The 19,487-nt window shown below is 37.6% G+C and overlaps 2 protein-coding genes across 4 annotated transcripts; both read right to left on the bottom strand.

Annotated features, from left to right (window-relative positions):
• Nucleotides 1-1,063: 1,063 nt before the first annotated feature.
• Nucleotides 1,064-7,871, bottom strand: LOC137004827 (E3 ubiquitin-protein ligase RNF14-like). Of its 3 annotated transcripts, XR_010892188.1 has the most exons (5): nt 7,112-7,871; nt 5,146-5,255; nt 2,567-3,539; nt 2,078-2,360; nt 1,064-1,981 (listed from the first exon to the last, which is right to left on the bottom strand). XR_010892188.1 is itself a non-coding variant. In XM_067365473.1 (3 exons), exons 1-3 carry the CDS (start codon nt 2,836-2,838, stop codon nt 1,277-1,279), a joined length of 1,260 nt encoding a protein of 419 aa, XP_067221574.1. In that variant the 5' UTR covers nt 2,839-3,378; the 3' UTR covers nt 1,064-1,276. The 3 variants fall into 3 exon arrangements, 2 of the variants coding, with proteins under 2 accessions (XP_067221574.1, XP_067221576.1); XM_067365473.1 differs by lacking the exons at nt 5,146-5,255; nt 7,112-7,871 and having other exon boundaries at nt 2,567-3,378; XM_067365475.1 differs by lacking the exons at nt 1,064-1,981; nt 2,078-2,360 and having other exon boundaries at nt 2,367-3,539.
• A 398-nt stretch (nt 7,872-8,269) lies between these two features.
• LOC137004828 (E3 ubiquitin-protein ligase RNF14-like) lies at nt 8,270-18,876 on the bottom strand. Its single transcript, XM_067365476.1, has 5 exons — nt 18,472-18,876; nt 13,175-13,335; nt 11,612-11,742; nt 10,928-11,431; nt 8,270-10,798 (listed from the first exon to the last, which is right to left on the bottom strand). Exons 2-5 carry the CDS (start codon nt 13,323-13,325, stop codon nt 10,502-10,504), a joined length of 1,083 nt encoding a protein of 360 aa, XP_067221577.1. The 5' UTR covers nt 13,326-13,335; nt 18,472-18,876; the 3' UTR covers nt 8,270-10,501.
• Nucleotides 18,877-19,487: the final 611 nt, after the last annotated feature.

The following is a 19,487-nucleotide window of genomic DNA, read 5'->3' as shown; positions in this document are numbered from 1 at the left end:
ACATTTGTATGCTGAAGATGCTGGTCGCTTACACAATTGTGTGAAAATGCAATGAAGGTAAATTGTTTGTTGCTGTTTAATATTATGATGTGTGCTGTTTTATTTTCAGAAGTAAGTTTTTAAAGTTTGCAGCAGGATGATGTTGTGAAGCAATAATTTGCTATTGCATTTGTTGGCTTTGTTATAATAACATTTGTTGAATTTGTGGTGGTCAGACTGAGCATCGAGAGAAATGCAACTAAAATTATTCAGTGAAGTATCGTCGTTATTTCAGGTTTTGTGCATTTTCCACTGACAGCATCAACAAGCAGTTTAGGATCACAAAATGATCACAATTTCGCTTAATCACAGACGGTCAGAGAGAAATAATTAGACTTTCACCTAAAACGAAGGCTTTAAGACCAAGCAGAAGGCTTTGCTTACGACATCCAGGGAGGCGGAACACCACGAAGTTTTGCCAATTGCCATAAACTAAGAAGAGGCATATGAAGGTAAGTATAGCCTACTAAGCATTTTAGAAGCTTTTATTTTCCTTGACCGATTATTTAAGATAATAAAATGAGTGAACTGACCAAACAGCCCAGCGTTAAAGCAGTTGTTGACGTATTAGACAGTTATTACCACTTTAATTTGTCTAGTTACATAGTTGAGTTTGCATCTTACAATAATACCGTTTAGGCAAGTAATATAGGCTACATTGTAGGCTATTGGGAAATATCCCTTGCAAAAAAAAATAAGCATGGTTACAGTTTTTTCCAATTGCTAACACACAATTTTTCAAACTAGTCTGGTTTTATCAAAACACTTAACACAATTCACAAAACCACACACCCAAACTGCAAAATACCTCATATATCCTGCAAAATGAAGCACTGCAACCGAAACTACACAGAGCATTATCAAAATCAAACTTTTGCATGAAATGGCACACACTTCATTCATATTACCAGATTTTTGCCTAACCACCTACACACTGTTGGGCATAATGAAAAGCACCCCCATCTTTAGTATGCTTTGCCATAATACTAAAATATGTATCAGATTGTTCACATGCACAGAAATATTTGCAGATACACACACATGCTGGTGCAACATTTTAATTTTTTTTCCTTCACTACAGTAAACAAGTCAGTACAACATAAGCACAGCAGATATATTTACATGGGACTGAACAAAAATATTCTTACAAAAAAAGTAAACTGAAAAAGAAAATTTCTGAAAAAAAAAAAAATATATTACAGTAAAAAAAACAAAAAAAAAAAGGCAAGAAAAATAATTAGGCAGCATCTTGCCGCACAGCCGGGTCTGGCCACAACGCCTCGTCAACATCACAGGCAATATCTTCCCTTGCCAGACATCGAGGGAAGAAGCGCCTTGAGTGCCTTATCCATCCCTGAATTGCACCCACATCAATCTCATCACATGCCTCTTCCATGGCCTGCACAAGAGGCATGCGCACAAAGGGCTGCCGGTCGTATACCTTCCACCGCCATGCCGAAAAAAATTCTTCTATGGGGTTCAGAAATGGTGAGTATGGTGGGAGGTATTGTTGGAACGAGAAATGTTGGGTGAGAAATGTTGGGTGGTCGAGAAATGTTGGGTGGTCAGCAAACCAGTTTTGGACTGGGGCTGCACGATGAAAGCTCACGTTGTCCCATACTACAACGTACCGGTTTCTTTGATGGTCTGCATCATTCATACGCTCTGGTGGTATGAGAATGTTGTGAAGTCTGTCCAGAAATGTGAGAATATGGGCTGTGTTGTATGGTCCAAGTTTGGCATGACGGTGGAGGACACCATGCATATTGGAGATGGCAGCGCACATTGTGATGTTCCCACCACATTGGCCAGGAACATCTATAATGGCTCTGTGGCCAATGAGGTTTCTCCCTCTTCTTCTGGTCTTTGCTAGGTTGAACCCAGCCTCATCTATAAAGATGAACTCATGTGGGATTGCATGAGCATCCATTTCCAGTACTCCCTGAAAACAAAGAACAAAAATCACTCAATATGGTGTTATCCAGTACACTGGGAAACAATGTTGTGTGTAGTGTACTGCAGTCAATATAGTACTTACATCCACATATGCTCGTCTGAACTCTTTGTTTCTTTGAGAGTTTCTCTCAAACGGCACCTTATAAAGTTGTTTCATTCTGATTTGGTTTCGCTTGAGAATGCGAGCCAATGTGGACAGACTAACTCGTTGAATGTTGTTGAATAAGGTGTTGTCTTGGATGATGTGGCTTTGAATTTCTCGTAATCTGATTTCATTATTTTCCAAAACCAAGTTTACAATGGCAGCTTCCTGTACCCCGGTGAACATTTGGCCCCTTCCTCCACCGTGGTGTCGTCTCTCAGTCCTTTAGAAAAAATAAAATAAAAATATATATAGGGCTTGGACAATGCAGCCTAAATATTTTCCCCCACAGTAGAGTACATTGTACAGGAAACTTGTACAGTTCATGAATGGCTGATGTCATACACTAAGTAAACAGGTGTCACCCAACTGATACACTATGACATGGGGTATACTACATGTGTACTACATGAAATTTTGGTTACATACCTGTTCTCCAGTCTAAAGGTCCGGATGACAGAGGCGACAGTAAAACGGCTCAAGTTTGGCTGCACTCTCTGTCCAGCCTCACGCATTGTCAACCCATGGTTGATGACATGATCTACGAAGGTTGCTCTGATTTCATTTGAAAGTGTTTGTCTTCTTTGGCCATGAACTCCTCTACCTGCTCTACCCCTACCTCTCACTCTTCCTCCCCCTCTTATTCTCAACCTCCCTCTTCCTCTTCCTCTTCCTCTTCCTCTCTCTGCAATGTCTTCCATTGTTGTTGTAAAAAAAAAAGGTTCTCACCTGTGGTCTTTTCATAGTGCTTACATCCTGATTGAAGTGTTAACAATTAACCACTGAGGTGTTTGGCCAGGTGGCACATGTAATTGGCCAATTAGCTCATGTAGTGTCATTTTGAATGGCAGTGTTTTGAAATGGCAAACATGTGACTTTATGTCAGATTGTTGTGTCTTATGCAGAGAACTGTATTTAGTGAATTTAAAAAGTGCTATTTTGAAATGCAAAATGTGTGTAAAACAGAAAAGGTGTTTAGACTTTTGGAGACTTGAGAAGAAGTTTTGCTCTCTGTGTGTCAGTTTAAATAATTGTGCTGTGCATGTCATTTTAGTGTGTTAGCAATTGGAAAAAACTGTAAGTGTTCTACATGTCTACAGTTACAACTTGCATGTCTTTGGTTCTACAGTAAAAGCCCTCTAGAGGTAAAATAAAAAACAGTCACAGAATCTGTATGGATCTGCATGGACACATGCCTTATTCTTTGTACATGAAGAAGTGGATTAGTTATCAATTTTAGCATTAACAGTAGTCACTGTATGTCAGCATTTAACTGGCCATTGCACGGATTGCTCTCTCTGAAGTGGCTGTAGGGGTCAGTTCTGTTGAGAACTTTAAGGCAGATCCAGCAGAAATGCGTCTGACAAGAAAAGCAGGTCATCTTGTTGCAGCCCATTATTTTCTGAAAGAAAGAAAGAAAGAAAGAAAGAAAGAAAGAAAGAAAGAAAGAAAGAAAGAAAGAAAGAAAGAAAGAAATTATGAATAAGAAACTACAATCCCATTTCCAGAAAAGTTGGGACATTTTGTAAAATGCAGTAAAATCAAGAATCTGTAATTTGTTAATTCTCTTTAACCCCTTTTTAACTGACAAAAGTACTAAGAAAAGATTTACAATTCACTGGCTAACTTAATTGTATTAATTGTGTGTGGGGCAAGGCAGGAAACCTCTGCTGAATGTAAGCAACCTTCAAAACTTCAGATGGAACTGCATGAGAAACCGTCATGTGAAATACAGCCACATGGGCTCGGGAGTATTTTGGAAAACCGTTGTCTGGAAAACTGTATCAAGAAATGCAACTCAAATCTTTGTTACACAAGGAGAAAGCTATACATCAATTCAGAGATGGTGCTTTATCTTTATCTGGTGAGTTATCTGGGCCTGAGCTCATCTCAGATGGTCTAAAAGAGAGTGGAAATGTTTCAGCTTGTTTTTGGAAAAATGGACAGGGACCATTCAGACTTTCATAAGCGACAGGTGCAAGAGCAAACATCTGTCATGGTATGGGCGTGCATCTGTGCAAACAGCATGGGTGACTTGCATTTGTGTGAAAGTATCATTGACATGGAGGCATGTATTGGGATTGTCCAGAGACATTTACTGACATCAAGATGACACCTTTCCTGGAAAGAAAGACAATGCCAGGCCTCATTTTGAAAGTGCTACAAGAGAGTGGTTTTGTAGACACTCTAAACTGTAGAAGGGATGTGCTTGACTCCCTTGCCTGCAGTCCAAATCTGTCTCTTGTTGAAAATATATGGCCTATCATGAAGAGGAGAATCAGACAACGATGACCACGGACTGTTCAGCAGCTGTCTAGTATCAGGCGAGATTGGGCAAAACTTCCACATGCAAAACTGCAACAATTAGCTTCCTCAATTCCCAAATGATTAAAAAGTGTCATTAAAAGGAAAAGTGGTGTGACACAGAGCTAAACATGCCACTGTCCCAACTGGTTTAAAATTACAAAATAAAATTAAGTTAATGACAATTTTTTTCTTTGCAGTTTTGTCAAGGTTAAAGAGAATTAACAAACCACAGACACTTGATTTTATTGCATTTTACAAATTATCCCAACTTTTCTGGAAATGGGGTTGAATGAGTAGAAAAAACTCAATAATAACTTGAAAGAAATGAAATACTTTCCAAATAACATTTTAGACACAGTAAGAGGACTCCTCATTATTTAACAGTTTTGACCCATTTATATACACAAGTATGTAGTACTTATTAACTGCACATTGGCGTGAAAATATTGTGCACACACAAGAACACACTTGCACATAAGAACACTGCCTGTTAATAAGACTAACAAATCCATGGAATTTACAGTCATATGATCATACATGCATCATATAAATGAGGCCCCAAAAATGTTGTTGGGTCTATTTTTCTTTTAATATCTCAGTCAATCCTTTAATTTTGAAAGCTTTTTACTAAGAATCTACACAAAGACTACACTGTTAAACAACAAAAGTGAAATCTGCAGTCATGAGCTATAGTTTCTGACCTGTATGTGTGTGCCACAGGAAGGGCATCGTTTGGAGTTATCCTTCAGCCAGACTTCATTTAAAGACTCTTGAAATAGCTGCTTTTCACGTAGGTCCTTTTCCATTTGTACTTTGTAGAGAAGAATAACATTGTCTTGTCATTAAAAAAAAAATAATAATAATAATAAAAAAAAAAACATGCTGCAAAAGAACATTATCAAAACTGTATATATAATTTTAAAACAATTCATATAACAGTTAGGATCAGTTGCCTATTTAAAATTATAAAACATTTAGTTCCTATCCTTGATTCTGATTGGTCAATAGCTGTGTTTTATTCACGGCTATGACGGCTTCACCCAATGGTTAACCCCTAACACCCTTAGCAACCACTCTTAGTAACATAAACTGTTTGTTCTCAATTGATATTGTTCATTGAAGCTTACTGTATTATGTAGAAGAGTGCTGTGAGAAAAAGATAGAGTGAGCAAGTTTATTACCTGCATTCAGATTTAGCATTTTCCTTCAGGTCAGTCTTATGTTCACAATAATAATAAAAAATGTTTAAATGTCTAATGTATTATCTTGTCCTTTTCTCATAAAGCCTGAAAAAAGAGTTTTTGCCGCCATCTAATGGCATAATAATGTAACTTATGTTGCTGTTTATGGTCAGGGACTGTTTTTTTCCGGTGAAAGGAAGGCTTTTAGTATAAATTTACTTGAAAGTTGCATTGATACATATTTTTGGCTTTAATATTTGTATTGTGTGTTAACTGTTTTATAAAAGCAATAAGGTACTCGAGGCTAGTGCTGTATCGTTAATAAGTCACGACTCCGCTTTGCCTAACAACGCCCTTCAGCCGTGACTTATCCATGATACAGCACAGCCTTGAGTACCTTATTGCTTACATATACATAATAAAATAATAATAAAAATATTTATTTATTGAACTGTTCAATATATGCAGTGACATTTATAATAATGATGTTGGTCTGAAAATCACAGCTGCATATAAAAGATATCGCTTAGAATATTTTAGTGTCTAATTACAGAGTTCAGTACAGTAAGACAATACACTATGTACATCAAGTATATAGACTAAATGTCATAGTAATGGCATTATAAATTTCTGTAAAGCTGCTTTGAAACGCTGTGTATTGTGAAAAGGACGTACAGTAAGTCCTGAAAACCCATCAGTTGACAACAAATCCACTGTTCAACTGGGGTCTACAAAACTAAGCTCTGTGATGAATTGCTTACTCTACTGTAAGTCCCTTTGGATAAGAGTCTGCTAAATGCCAGTTACAGTCACTGAACGAATGGCGCCTTATAGTTTCTTCACTTCACTCTCTGCTCCTCTTTGGTGGAATGAGCTTCCTCCACCCAGACTGAGACCATCAACTTTTCCCACAAGCAGCTAAAGATAAATCTCTTCAGCAAACACTTAACCACTCCAAAAACCTTAACCAAGGCACTTAAACACACACACACAAAAATTGCTCTTCTTCTTTTTTCACATTTCACATCTGTTTTAGCTCATCTAGCTTTCTAATAAAACCTGCCATTGTATACTATGAATATTGTTAGCTGTAACAAATTGCTTCCTCTATTGTAAGTCAAGTCAAGTCAAGTCAAATTTATTTATATAGCGCTTTTACAATTGGTAATTGTTTCAAAGCAGCTTTACATATTAGAAGCACAGAAAAAAAAAAGGGAAGTGGTTAAAACTGTACAAACAAGCGTGGTAATATGTAACATATACAAGATGGTGCTACATTAAGCCAATGTCGGCTGACTTCCAGGGGTGGAAAAAACCCCCTAGGAGAAAAACCCAGCGTGCTAGCACTGGGAAAAAAGTCCTAGGAGGGAAAAAACCCCTTGGAAGATATATATATGTAAATGTATATGGAGATCAAAATCTGAATTGTACATTTTTATTATAGAGTTTAAAAATCGATTATATATAAATATATGTAAGCGGATACGGGGATCCTGGGCTACGTTGTAGTCAGGTCCAGACGCAGGTTCTCCATCTGACCTGGATACGGCCTGGATCCAGCACCCGGCAAACCTCAGGATAAGCAGAGAGACAGATATTAGCGTAGATGCCATTCTTGTTCTGATGTACAGGTATATCTAGTGTTATAGGAAATGTTCTCGGTTCCGGCCGACCTAATTATTGCAGCGTAACAATCCTTTAACGGATTTGAAAAATGTTAATGTATTGATAATGTGTTATGTGTATGCAAGAGCAAAGAGATGTGTTTTTAGTCTAGATTTAAACTGACAGAGTGTGTCTGCTTCCCGAACAATGCTAGGAAGATTGTTCCAGAGTTTAGGTGCTAAATAGGAAAATGATCTGCCGCCTTCAGTTGATTTTGATATTCTGGGTATTATCAACTGGCCTAAATTCTGAGATCGCAATAAACGTGAAGGACTATAATGCATTAAGAGCTCACTTAGGTACTGGGGAGCTAAACCATTTAGAGCTTTATAAGTAAGTAGCAAGATTTTAAAATCTATACGATGTTTAATAGGGAGCCAATGTAATGTTGACAGAACTGGGCTAATATGGTCATACTTTCTGGTTCTAGTAAGAACTCTAGCTGCCGCATTTTGAACCAACTGTAGTTTGTTTAAAAGCCGAGCAGAACAACCACCCAGTAGAGCGTTACAATAATCTAGTCTTGAGGTCATGAATGCATGAACCAACTGTTCCGCATTTGTCATTGAGAGCATATGTCGTAATTTAGATATATTTTTTAGATGGAAGAAGGCGGTTTTACAGATACTAGAAACATGACTTTCAAATGAAAGATTGGTATCAAAGAGCACACCCAGGTTCCTAACTGAGGACGAAGGTTTAATGGAGCACCCGTCAAGTGTTAGAGAGTATTCAAGGTTTTTTCGTGAGGAAGTTTTTGGTCCAAAGATTAGGAAATCAGTTTTTTCTGAATTTAATAATAAGAAATTTCTTGTCATCCAGTTTTTAATGTCAGCTATGCATTCTGTTAGTTTTGTGAATTTGTAGGTTTCGTCAGGGCGCGAGGAAATATAGAGCTGAGTATCGTCAGCGTAGCAGTGAAAACTAACACCATGCTTCCTAATTATCTCTCCTAAGGGCAGCATGTACAGAGTGAAAAGCAACGGTCCTAATACTGAGCCTTGTGGTACCCCATATTTAACCTGTGATCGATACGACATCTCTTCATTAACTACCACAGACTGATAACGGTCAGATAAGTATGATTTGAACCATGCCAAAGCAATTCCACTAATGCCAATATAGTTTTCAAGTCTTTTTAAAAGAATGTTATGATCGATAGTGTCAAAAGCAGCACTGAGATCTAATAACACTAATAGAGAAATACAGCCACGATCGGATGATAGGAGTAGATCGTTTGTAACTCTAACGAGAGCAGTCTCAGTACTATGGTATGGTCTAAATCCTGACTGGAAATCCTCACAGATTCCATTTCTTTCTAAAAAGGAACACAGTTGTGTTGAAACTGCCTTTTCTAGTATCTTTGACAGAAAAGGTAGATTCGAGATTGGCCTGTAATTTACTAAATCTCTCGGATCTAGTTGAGGTTTTTTAATAAGAGGTTTGATAATAGCCTGCTTAAAGGTTTTTGGCACGTGTCCTAGTGTTAAAGATGAATTAATTATATCAAGAAGTGGACCTACGACCTCTGGAAGCATTTCTTTCAGTAGTTTAGTCGGCATTGGGTCTAACATACATGTCGTTGATTTTGATGATTTGATAAGTTTAGATAATTCTTCCTCTCCTATAGCGGCGAATGATTCTAGTTTTACCTCAGGGACACTACAGTGCACTGTCTGAAGAGAAACTGTAGACGGGTGCATGTTTATAATTTTCTCTCTAATATTATCAATCTTGCAAGTAAAGAAGTTCATAAAGTCATTACTGCTGTGCTCTATGGAAACGTCAGCAGTTGAATCTCTGTTTCTAGTTAATTTAGCCACTGTGTCAAATAAATACCTAGGATTATGTTTGTTTTCTATTAAGAGATTTGAAAAATAAGTAGATCTAGCATTTCTTATGGCTGTTCTGTACTCAATCATTTTTTCTTTCCACGAAAGGCGAAAAACTTCTAGTTTTGTTTTCTTCCAACTACGTTCAGCTTTTCTAACAGTTCGTTTTAGAGCCCGAGTGTGCTCATCATACCACGGCGTTGGATTAGTTTCCTTAATCTTCTTTAGACGTAAAGGAGCGACCGCATCTAATGTGCTGGAAAAGAGAGAGCCAATAGTTTCTGTTGCAGCATCGAGTTCTTTTAAGTTGTCAGGTATACTAAGGCGATGAAACTGCTCGGGGAGATTATTTATAAAGCAATCTTTAGTGGCCGACGTGATTGTTCTACAATATTTATGGCTGGGTGGTGGTTTTGTAGCCTTGGCTAATTGTATTATACACGAGACTAAATAATGATCTGATATATCATCGCTCTGCTGTAGAATTTCAACAGCATCAATATCTATTCCATGCGACAGTATTAGATCTAGGGTATGATTACGACAATGAGTGGGTCCTGACACGTGTTGTTTAACTCCAATAGAGTTTAAAATATCTGCAAATGCCAATCCAAATGCGTCTTTATTATTATCTACATGGATATTAAAATCACCAACAACAAGGACTTTATCCGCAGCCAGTACTAACTCTGATAGAAACTCAGCAAATTCTTTGATAAAGTCAGTATGGTGCCCTGGTGGCCTGTATACAGTAGCCAGCACAAATGTCAACTTACATAATGTTACATAAAGCACCATCACTTCAAAGGAATTATATTTGAAATTCTTTTGAATGATTCTGAATATATTACTATAAATTACAGCAACACCTCCCCCTTTGCCTTTCTGTCGAGGATTGTGTCGATAATCATAACCTTGAGGACTAGATTCATTTAAAGTAATGTAATCGTCTGGTTTTAGCCAGGTTTCTGTCAAACACAGCAAGTCTAGTTTATTGTCTGTGATAATTTCATTTACAATAAGTGTTTTTGAAGAAATAGATCTAATATTCAGTAACCCAAGCTTTATCATTTGTTTATCTGATTTATCTGTGATTTTCATTTTTTGAACATCAATTAAATTTTTACCCTTAAAAGGTTTTGGAAGTTTTTTGTATTTACTAGTTCGAGGTACAGACACAGTCTCTATGTGATAATATCTAGGTGAAAGTGTTTCTATGTGCTGTGAATTATCTGAGTTCTGTGACGAGAGGCGGCTAGCAGACGGTCGGTTTAGCCAGTTTGTCTGCGTCCTGATCTGGGCCCTGGTTTGTCATGTTTCAGCTCTAAGTCAATAAAATATCTACTAAATCTATCTACTAAATGCACAAATGTAAGTTGCTATAAAAAATGAAACTGACTTGACCTAATTGTACTTGTTGTGTGTATGAAAGGACACTCCACTGTGATCTTACATTCTTTGCAGAGAGCGAGGGCATGGTATGTTCGCTTGCAGAGGGTGCAGAAGACGAACTGGCATGAGGGGCACATGCCCATCTTGGTGTCAGGCTCAATCACCACTGCCATGCAGCAACTCATGTGTGGACAATAATCAACATCTGCCATTAGGTTCAGACTCGACCTCAGAAGGAGGTGGTCATAGCGGGCAAATTCTTCTTCGCCCACAAGAAGTTTCACCTAAAGTATAATACCAGTACAATGGCATTAGTTTGTCTTAAACTACTGTTCAAACAGATAAAGTGCTTAAAAGTCAAAACATATTCATAGCTCAATAGTCATTAGGAACAAACACGCAAGAAAAAGTACCTGTGCAGGAGAGGCCATGGACATACACTCGGGCTCAGGGCAAGTAAGGGACTGGACTTTGCCATCTCTAATCTGGATCTGAAAGTATTCCTTCACACAGGCCTTGCAGTAGACATGCTGACACTCTTTGAAGAGCAAAGAGTTGGAACCCAGATTCTCAGCGAAGCAGATTCCACAGCAAAAAAACTTGCCATCAAACACCTTCTGCTTCTGAGCATCATTAAAATCCAGCAGCTGGGTTAGTATGTCTGTGTGAGGGTCAAATTCTTGAACTGCTCGTTGGTCCAACTCTTGCACTTTACTCTTTTCTACAGCAGTGTCTACTGCTTGGTTCTGACCAGATTCATATTGAGGCTGCCCACCAATGGTTCGGATCTCGAGTGGAGACTGGATGTTCAGAAATTCTAGAGTTTCTTCCTTTAGAAACTGGATCCAGGTAAAAAGAATCACATTGCCCCTGTTCTCTTCCCAAAGTTTGTCCAGTCTCTTGCAAAGTGCAGTGATCTTTTAGAAATTAAATAACTTATTAATTGAGCAGAAATTATCTTCATGGTTATGCCTTTATCATTATACCAATATCATGTCCAAAAGTAAAATAGGCCTACCAAATAATTCTATAAATAAAAATACAAAATCATTTAATGTTATAATTTAATTAACTCAGATCAATGCTAAAATGCAAACCTGGACTCTTGAAAGCCATTTGGAGCTTAGAGTAAAGACTGGAGCCGATGATGAAGGGTAGTCTGTAGGTAGTTCAAAACTCAGAACCAAGGGGGGTAGAAAGGATATACCACATTCTACGCATGCCTCTCCTATGAAAAATATCCACAAAACATAAGCTCATGAAGACTTTGGGGAACACATGCAATATCACCAAAGTTAATTGAATTAAAAATTGTGTTATATAATCAAATAAATATACTTAATAAAAAAAGGTATTTGTGACTTTTTATCTCACAATGTGGACTTTTTTCTTGCAATTGCGATTAAAATCCCTTATGTTGTGTTTGGGTCATTTTGATTTTCTTTTTCCCAAAATTGTTAGGTAATGTTATTGCATTGGACAAAAACGTATTGAATTTGCTCACACAGGGTTTAACTATACTTCCCAAATTTTTGTACTTTTTTGGGATTTTTTCCCCACTTGGTTACACTTGTGGTGTTGCCGGTCAAAAAATGACCGGCCTACAAAAAAATAGCTTATAAATCTCATTATGCTACATTTTCACCCAAATACTGGATTTAATCTTTTTGTCAACATGTTTTATTTCAATTAGGACAGGTTTTGTGTTTCCTTTTGGAACTGATTGATCTTAGGCCTCATTGATCTGAGCTTATGCACCAGTTTTTGAGTGAAAAAAAATTGTGTATAATTTAAACTCACAGTTGCTGGTGATGAAGGGTAGTCTGTAGGTAGTTCAAAACTCAGAACCAAGAGGGGTAGAAAGGATATACCACATTCTACACATAACTTCCCTATGAAAAATATGCACAAAACATAAGCTCATAAAGACTATTTACTAAACTTACTAAACTTTTAATTAAATTAACTTTGGAGCTCTATTGCATGTGTTCCCCACATGCAATAGAGCTCCAAAGTTAATTTAATTAAAATCAAAATTGCAATATGGCCTTCTATTTGCAACTATTAATCCACAGAAGCCAGTGATTTAATCAAATAAATATACTGAATGTGTAGTTTAAAGTGTAGCTGCACCACTTCATTTTGCCTGTATCCTGTGGAATCATTTTTATCCTATCCATTTTTTTGCCACATAATAAAAAATAAAAAAGGTAATTGTGACTTTTTGTTTCATAATGCTGACTGTTGACTTAGTTTACATCTCACAATTCTGTATTTTAAAATCACAATTCTGACTTTTTTTCTCAGAGATATAAACTCGCAGTTAACTTTATTTTTTTATTCTGTAGCAGAAAAAAAAAACAGAATTATGAGATGTAAACACAGAATTCTGAGAAAAAAAGGTCAGAATTGTGATATATAAACTCGATATTGCAAGAAAAAAACATGGGACTCATGGGAATTAAGTCTGGTTTATTCCTGAGCAATGACATCAGAGTCCACTTTTAATAATTGTTATGAGAGATTCTGTTTAAATGTTTTTAATATATTTTTTGGCCTTGGTATCATGTTTATTTTTTAGTACAAAAATTCAAAGTTATATATTTTTTTTATTTTTATTTTATTTTTATTTTTTTGACAAATCTTGTATGAAATCTTACCCTTGACTAGCAGTCTAAAGTTAGGAGGAAGCTCAAGGCACAGATGGATCTTGCCACTCTGCCTTGATTCTGTCCTGTTAAACTCCTCTTCATCATATATGCTCGCTAGAGCCAGCAGTTCATCTGATTGTGCATCCAGGTTGGCTGACATTTGAACATTCCTGAGATCAATATAAAAACAAGTATAGTTAATCTGTAGCAAAGTTCATGTTCAGGGAAGAAGGAGGCAGGAACCGGCAAATGAGGTATATAAAGTTTAATCACAAAATAAGCATAAGCAGCAAAATGAAAGAAAGTGGCAGCTGCCTCATGGATGACTGCATATAAACACAATAAAACAACAATGGAAAGGGCCTGGTCCTCTCTTATCTTTCACTGTTGTCACTCCATTTATCTTTATGGAGCTATTCCATGGGATTCAAGACCAGTGTGTCGTGCAGGTGTGGCTCATTAACATTCGCTCCATTGACCTTGCTTCACTTCCATGACTGTGCCCTGGCCTGCTTCACATCACATTCACCAATGGATTTATAGACTGATAACTTCCGAACTTATGCATGACAATGCAAGAACAGGGACTGCATGTCAAAAGTAGTTTTAGAGTTTGTGGGAGGATCACATTGAACTTTGAACTCACAATATATACAACGTGTTTCACCACATTTTATTTCCCTTGTAAAAGATTTTGGAGCTAGTCTTCTCAAGTTAACCAAGATTGTTTCTGTAACTCGAAATATAAAATCTGATATTTTTTTAATATGATCCATACAATCAGATTAAATTTAACCGAATTAAGAGGGATCTTGAATGGTTTATTCACCCATTTTTTTTGTGTGTGCATTTTTAGGATTTTTACTGTGTCCCTTTTGGCCACAATATTAAAAAATGTCCTGGTGGCACCACTGAATCTAATGGTGCGTTTCATTTGTCCATGGAAGTGAGAATATCGTAGTTACCAACAGGAACGTTAACTGGAAAGCCCAGAGAGAAACTCTTGAAAAGCACAACAATTCCATTATAACAGTGCATCAACAGTAGTGAAACACTAGTAATATATTGTTTATTAGCACTTTTAACTGTTGCAAACTCAGTGATGCACATGATTCCACTCATCCTCTATTTGTTGACATGATACTTCAGAATTATCTGTGCAAAATACCGCTATTTATGTGTTTGAATTGTGAAAGAGTCAGCGCAAAAAAGGTTTGCCTGCTTAGTTTTCTGACCTGTGTACTGGCCGCGGTCAACTTGAGTTTGATCTCATTCCCAGTTACAACATCCCACCTCCGAGGTAAATGGAACTCACGATTAGTTCCCTTTCGAGTTCAGTTCACTCGACATTGCGTCAGTGGCTGACGTTATTGAAAAACACTTTTCTTTGAAAATACTGAAGCCTAATTGGATCACACCATTGTAGAGCACCTGCCAAAAGCATCTGAGCTCGCATGGAGGCTCCGCCTCTTCTGCCTATGTAACGTGGTGCCAAATGCTATTTCCTAGGAATATTTCTCTATGTAGGGGCGACCCAGGCAGAACACATCTTCTGAAACTGTTGTCATCCTTCTCTCATCAGAATGCAGCAGGGAACAAGCGTTGTCCTTTGGATTCACTTCTATCTAATGGAGACAGGGCTGAGTGGCTTGGACTGCACTCACTGTGAAGGCACAAGGCCCTTGACACGAGGCCCTTGACAATCGACCGGATTCTCCTGACACACAACCTGAGCCATGGAAGAAGCAGAGGTGCCCAAGAGGAAGCCTCCATCAGAGTTCAACTGACAAGCTTCCACTTGCTCAATGCCCATGGGCCCCTCATCTGCCTGAGCCATCCTTGCCAGTGTACTTTACAGAAGCTGGCATTTGCCCTTCCCCTGGAGCCCACAATGTAGTTTCTTTTGGCACGTCTGAGGACAATGAGGACACTATGTCCATAGCGGCATCGGAGAGAGAGGAGTGTGGCTGCAGCTCCATGAAAATGTCGAAGCTGTGGACGGATATGAGTGAACCTCACACAAATGTGGACAATGAGCTGATGAGGGTCCTCACTAAGGCTGTGGATGAGCTAGGGTTGGAGTGGTCTTCCTTTGCTGGATGGCTGGATGAATGTTATCTCCAGTCAGGCTGCCGCCAGAAGGCTGGTCCTCAAAAGCCAGCACCATTCTTCTGTGCAGTTCATGAGGAGCTCTCAAAGACCTGGTAAGCCTCTCACTCAACGTGCCCATGCTTCTGGCCCCACCCTGCTTATCTCCATGGATCACGAGGATGAGCTAGAAATTCCCAGCGGTTCATCCCTCCAAGCCTTGTCTTGCAACCACCAGTATCGCAGGGAAGGCATTCACGGCAGCTGGCCAAGCAGCTTCAGCCCTGCATGCGATGGCTGTCCTGCAAGTCTACCAGGCAAAGATGGTAGACAGACCTGGACATCCTCAAGGAGCTCAGCTGCACTACTGACTTGGTGCTGACAGCAACAAAAATGACAGCCCAGTCTATAGGAGCTTATTTGTGCTGGATTGTCCTCTTTGACTAAAGCTCACAGACTTAAAGAACTCCAACAAGAAGGCAGCGCTCCTGGCCACTGAGTCCAATGGGTCTGTTTGGTGATGCAGTAGAAGCGTTCACTCAGCATTTCACAGAGGCGCTGAGACAGTCAAAGGCCAAAGTCAACTATGCCATAGTCCCACTGGCAGAATGTGAGAGCGGAATCCAACAGCCATTATTTTTTAGTATCAAAGAAGGTCCGAGGCCTGTGCTACATCCTTGATTTGAGACTTTTGAATCATGAGCTGGCAAAGTGCTCATTCAAATGATCACACAGAAGCAAATTCTTTCACAGATTGGACTGGGAGATTGGTTTCTCTTGGTGGACCTGAAAGATGCCTATTTTCATAGTCAGATAGCCCCGTAGCATGCTTTTTGCCAATTTATGGTGCTCCTCTTCGGTCAGTCATTGGCCCTAGGGACATTCACGAAATGTGTTGATGCTGCACTCTCCACACTAAAAGCAAAGGGGATGCACGTCCTGAATTATTTGGATGACTGGCTTGTCGTGGCACAGTCAGAGACTGTGTTACAAGTAGACAAGCACAAACTGCTCAATCATTTACATCATCTCAGGTTGACAGGCAATATGCAGAAGAGCATGATACAACACAGCCAACACATCACATTCCTAGAGTAGGTATGAATCTGGATGTTGTCACAATGCGAGCCCACCTCTGTTGAAACAGTTTCAGAAGGTGCTAGTTGATGGCTGAGGTGTCAGCGGTCTGCCCACTGGGCTTGTTACACATGTGCATGCTCCAACTGTGGTTGAATGTGTTGATTTTGTTAGCTCAGGATTATTGCACTACACTTTTAGTATTCGGGTGGTTATCTATTAACAATTGATTACAATTAATAAAAAAATGTGTCCCAATTATTTGTATTCACTGAGTACTGTATGTATAAAACAGAGGTATAGGTAAAATCTGTGATAAGTCAAGCATCAAATTCTGCCCCCTACTACAACAAAATACTTTTTTTTTTTTTTTTTTTTTTTGGTATCTGTCAGGAGTTAATCAAAGTCATATGTCATATGAGACAGTAGTAGTGAATTTCATCCATCTTGTTAACTCATCCACTTACAATCTAACACACATTACGTCAGAACATAACAGTTCAACAGTTCAGACTTCTTTTTGAAAATAGTAGTCAACAATACTATCCTACCCCTGAACATGACAATGTTTTAAAGGTAGGGTAGGCAGAGTAGCAAGGTAGCTTTTTTGTTACAGCATTAGATCCCACCCTCCCTTCAGAGCACTCTCAAAGCCACGCCTTCTCCAAAACACATGAATGCGCAGGTTGCGCACAGCCAGAGCAGATTCAGCAAAGTGTCAAGAGTAGGGATGCCACAATTCTCAAATATAATATTAAACTGTTCGTTACGACATCCACGGTTCAATACACAACGTTCGTTCATTTGTCATGTGACGTGACAGATGTATTGAATAATAATTCCCTTTGAATAATAATCTCCCTTACAAACGAGTGTGTACTTTTTTTTTTACTCTCACAGTTACTGGTCTAAACATTTCTTACAATTTATAAATTTGTGAGCTGCCAGTGTTAATTTTTATATATATTTACTTATATTATACAATACACTACAAATGTGTACATGAAAGTGGATTTAAAAAAAAATGAAAAATAGTATTTTTTACTTACTGTTTCTGTCGCCTAAGCATAGAATAACAAAAAACACTATGTGCCAAGCCATCAGAACTGAACCGAACATAAAATCATTGTTAAAAAACCCAAGGTATGTATTGAACCGTAGGCTAACTGTATTGTCGGACATGGTGTTAAATTACCTCATGACTCAAAGCACAAAACATTATAATAATAATGAATGTAAACAATTTACAGAGCTCAGACTTTTACCACCTAACTACTGCAGATTCTTTTTGGCATTGATAATGTTGACATACTGTAGGAACACATAAATCCAAGTCTAGTAGAAAATTATGGGTTGCTGTTTCTAAATTACAGTTACGAAATGGTGTGAACGCAGCATACTGTAAGCTCGTTGTTTTGTTCGAGGAACTGTAAAAGGTGGCTGGAAAGTTATGGAAATACATACGCTGACAGGCAGGTAAAACATTGTATCATTGTATTCAATGATTGGACAAACATTTTTTTGTTCTGAGACTTCCACAGATGACATACATTTTTAAAAATATTTAGTCCACTCCTATTATTGATTGCTATCAGGACGTAAAAAGTTTCAACCAGAATAACAAAAAGTGTTTATGAAAAAAAACTTGATAAAAAACTTCCATTACACAACTCACTGAAATAGTTTGTACCGTCGCGTTTTAACGCAGTGAATAATTTTTAGACGGTCCCTTATAAATCATGCGCTTCCGCATTCGACCATTTACCGATATTATAGAGCTATAATAAGCGTTTGCCGTTTTGAGTACTTTTTTATGCCCGTATATAATTGCTAAGTATTTTTTTAATCAAACTGTGGTATTTAGATGGGAATCAATGGATAGTTCGAGAGCAGATCCTCACATGCATTTCTACATCTGGTCAATACTAAAACATGTTTCCCAATACGATGTAAACTAACCTAAACAATAAGCACCTTGGTAAAGTGCTATGTTCTGTCGGCTAATTAGCCTACGTTTAATTTGTCTATTTGAGTCAAAATCAAAGTGCGTCAAAAGCTGTTTGGTCTGATTGGTCCAGTTCACTCTTTTTATTCTGAATGATTGGCCAAGAAAAATAAAAAGCTTCTAAAGTGCTCATTACCTTTTTCTGCTGCTTCTGCTTCTTAGTTCATGGCGCTTGGCATATCAGATCGTGATGTTCCGCCACTACTGGGTGTGAAACAATGACGTAAAGGCAAGACAACTCTAAATCCTTCTGTTTATTTAAGACAAGTTAGAAAGCTTTGTTCGCAAGATTTGTTTAGAAGATTCTTAGTCACACATTTAATACCCACTGACTTAAATTTTTCTATTAATCAGCCTATATTTCTCTATCATGTGCAAATCGATGCTTCTCATTTCTGTTTTTTATTGAATCGTTAGAACTATAGAACAAAGCAATTAACCTATGAAATATCCGTACAGACTGAAGGCACATAAAACATGTAAATCTAATATATAGAAAGCAAATGTATTAGCTCAGAGAGAGAGAGTCCACCATCTTCACCTCCTCCATATATACAGACAGTTCCCTTTTCCCTTTTTTCCCTACATATGAATACACACACACACACACACACACACACACACACATATATATATATATATATATATATATATATATATATATATATATATATATATATATATATATATATATATAGCAATAAAATTAAAATATATAAATGAACAATACTAAACTTACTTGCCGCAAAAAATAAATAAATAAATAAACATTTTCATAAATTAAAACATGACCGTCTCCCAAGAAATAACGGGTAAAACATGTTCCATGTTCCAAAAGTTCTAGAAATAAATGTTCCACTGTTTCTATCAGTGCTGCAAAATAAATATAAATTTGACTTACCCACATTAAACATTTCTTAAAATTTCAGGTTGGACAAAAGTCATTTATGATTTTATGGGCAACAGGAAATGAGATGCTTCTAATTTCAGATATATCTTTTTTTATTATTATATGATTTTTTTTTTTCTGTGAAAAATACTTTATTTAATAAAATAAAATATTATTATAAAATATTTGATTTTGTTTATTATGGGCTTGTGAATTGTGTGACTTTGTGACTGTATTTATAATAATATTTTAAATGTTAAGTC

The sequence above is a fragment of the Chanodichthys erythropterus genome, chromosome 17 (assembly GCF_024489055.1).
Source record: "Chanodichthys erythropterus isolate Z2021 chromosome 17, ASM2448905v1, whole genome shotgun sequence".
NCBI classification, from domain to species: Eukaryota; Metazoa; Chordata; class Actinopteri; order Cypriniformes; family Xenocyprididae; genus Chanodichthys; species Chanodichthys erythropterus.
This window is presented reverse-complemented; position numbering and strand designations above follow the sequence as displayed.

Bases quoted from the DNA above. Each gene is read 5' to 3' on its own strand.
- LOC137004827 (XM_067365473.1), bottom strand. From the start codon at position 2,838: ATGGAAGACATTGCAGAGAGAGGAAGAGGAAGAGGAAGAGGAAGAGGG. The intron at 2,361-2,566 runs GTATGTAACCAA...TTTTTTCTAAAG, and splicing joins ACCTTTAGACTGGAGAACAG to GACTGAGAGACGACACCACG. The intron at 1,982-2,077 runs GTAAGTACTATA...CTTTGTTTTCAG, and splicing joins TCAGACGAGCATATGTGGAT to GGAGTACTGGAAATGGATGC.
- LOC137004828 (XM_067365476.1), bottom strand. From the start codon at position 13,325: ATGTCAGCCAACCTGGATGCACAATCAGATGAACTGCTGGCTCTAGCG. The intron at 11,743-13,174 runs GTAAGATTTCAT...TATTTTTCATAG, and splicing joins CTTTAGACTGCTAGTCAAGG to GAGAGGCATGCGTAGAATGT. The intron at 10,799-10,927 runs GTACTTTTTCTT...ATTATACTTTAG, and splicing joins CCATGGCCTCTCCTGCACAG to GTGAAACTTCTTGTGGGCGA.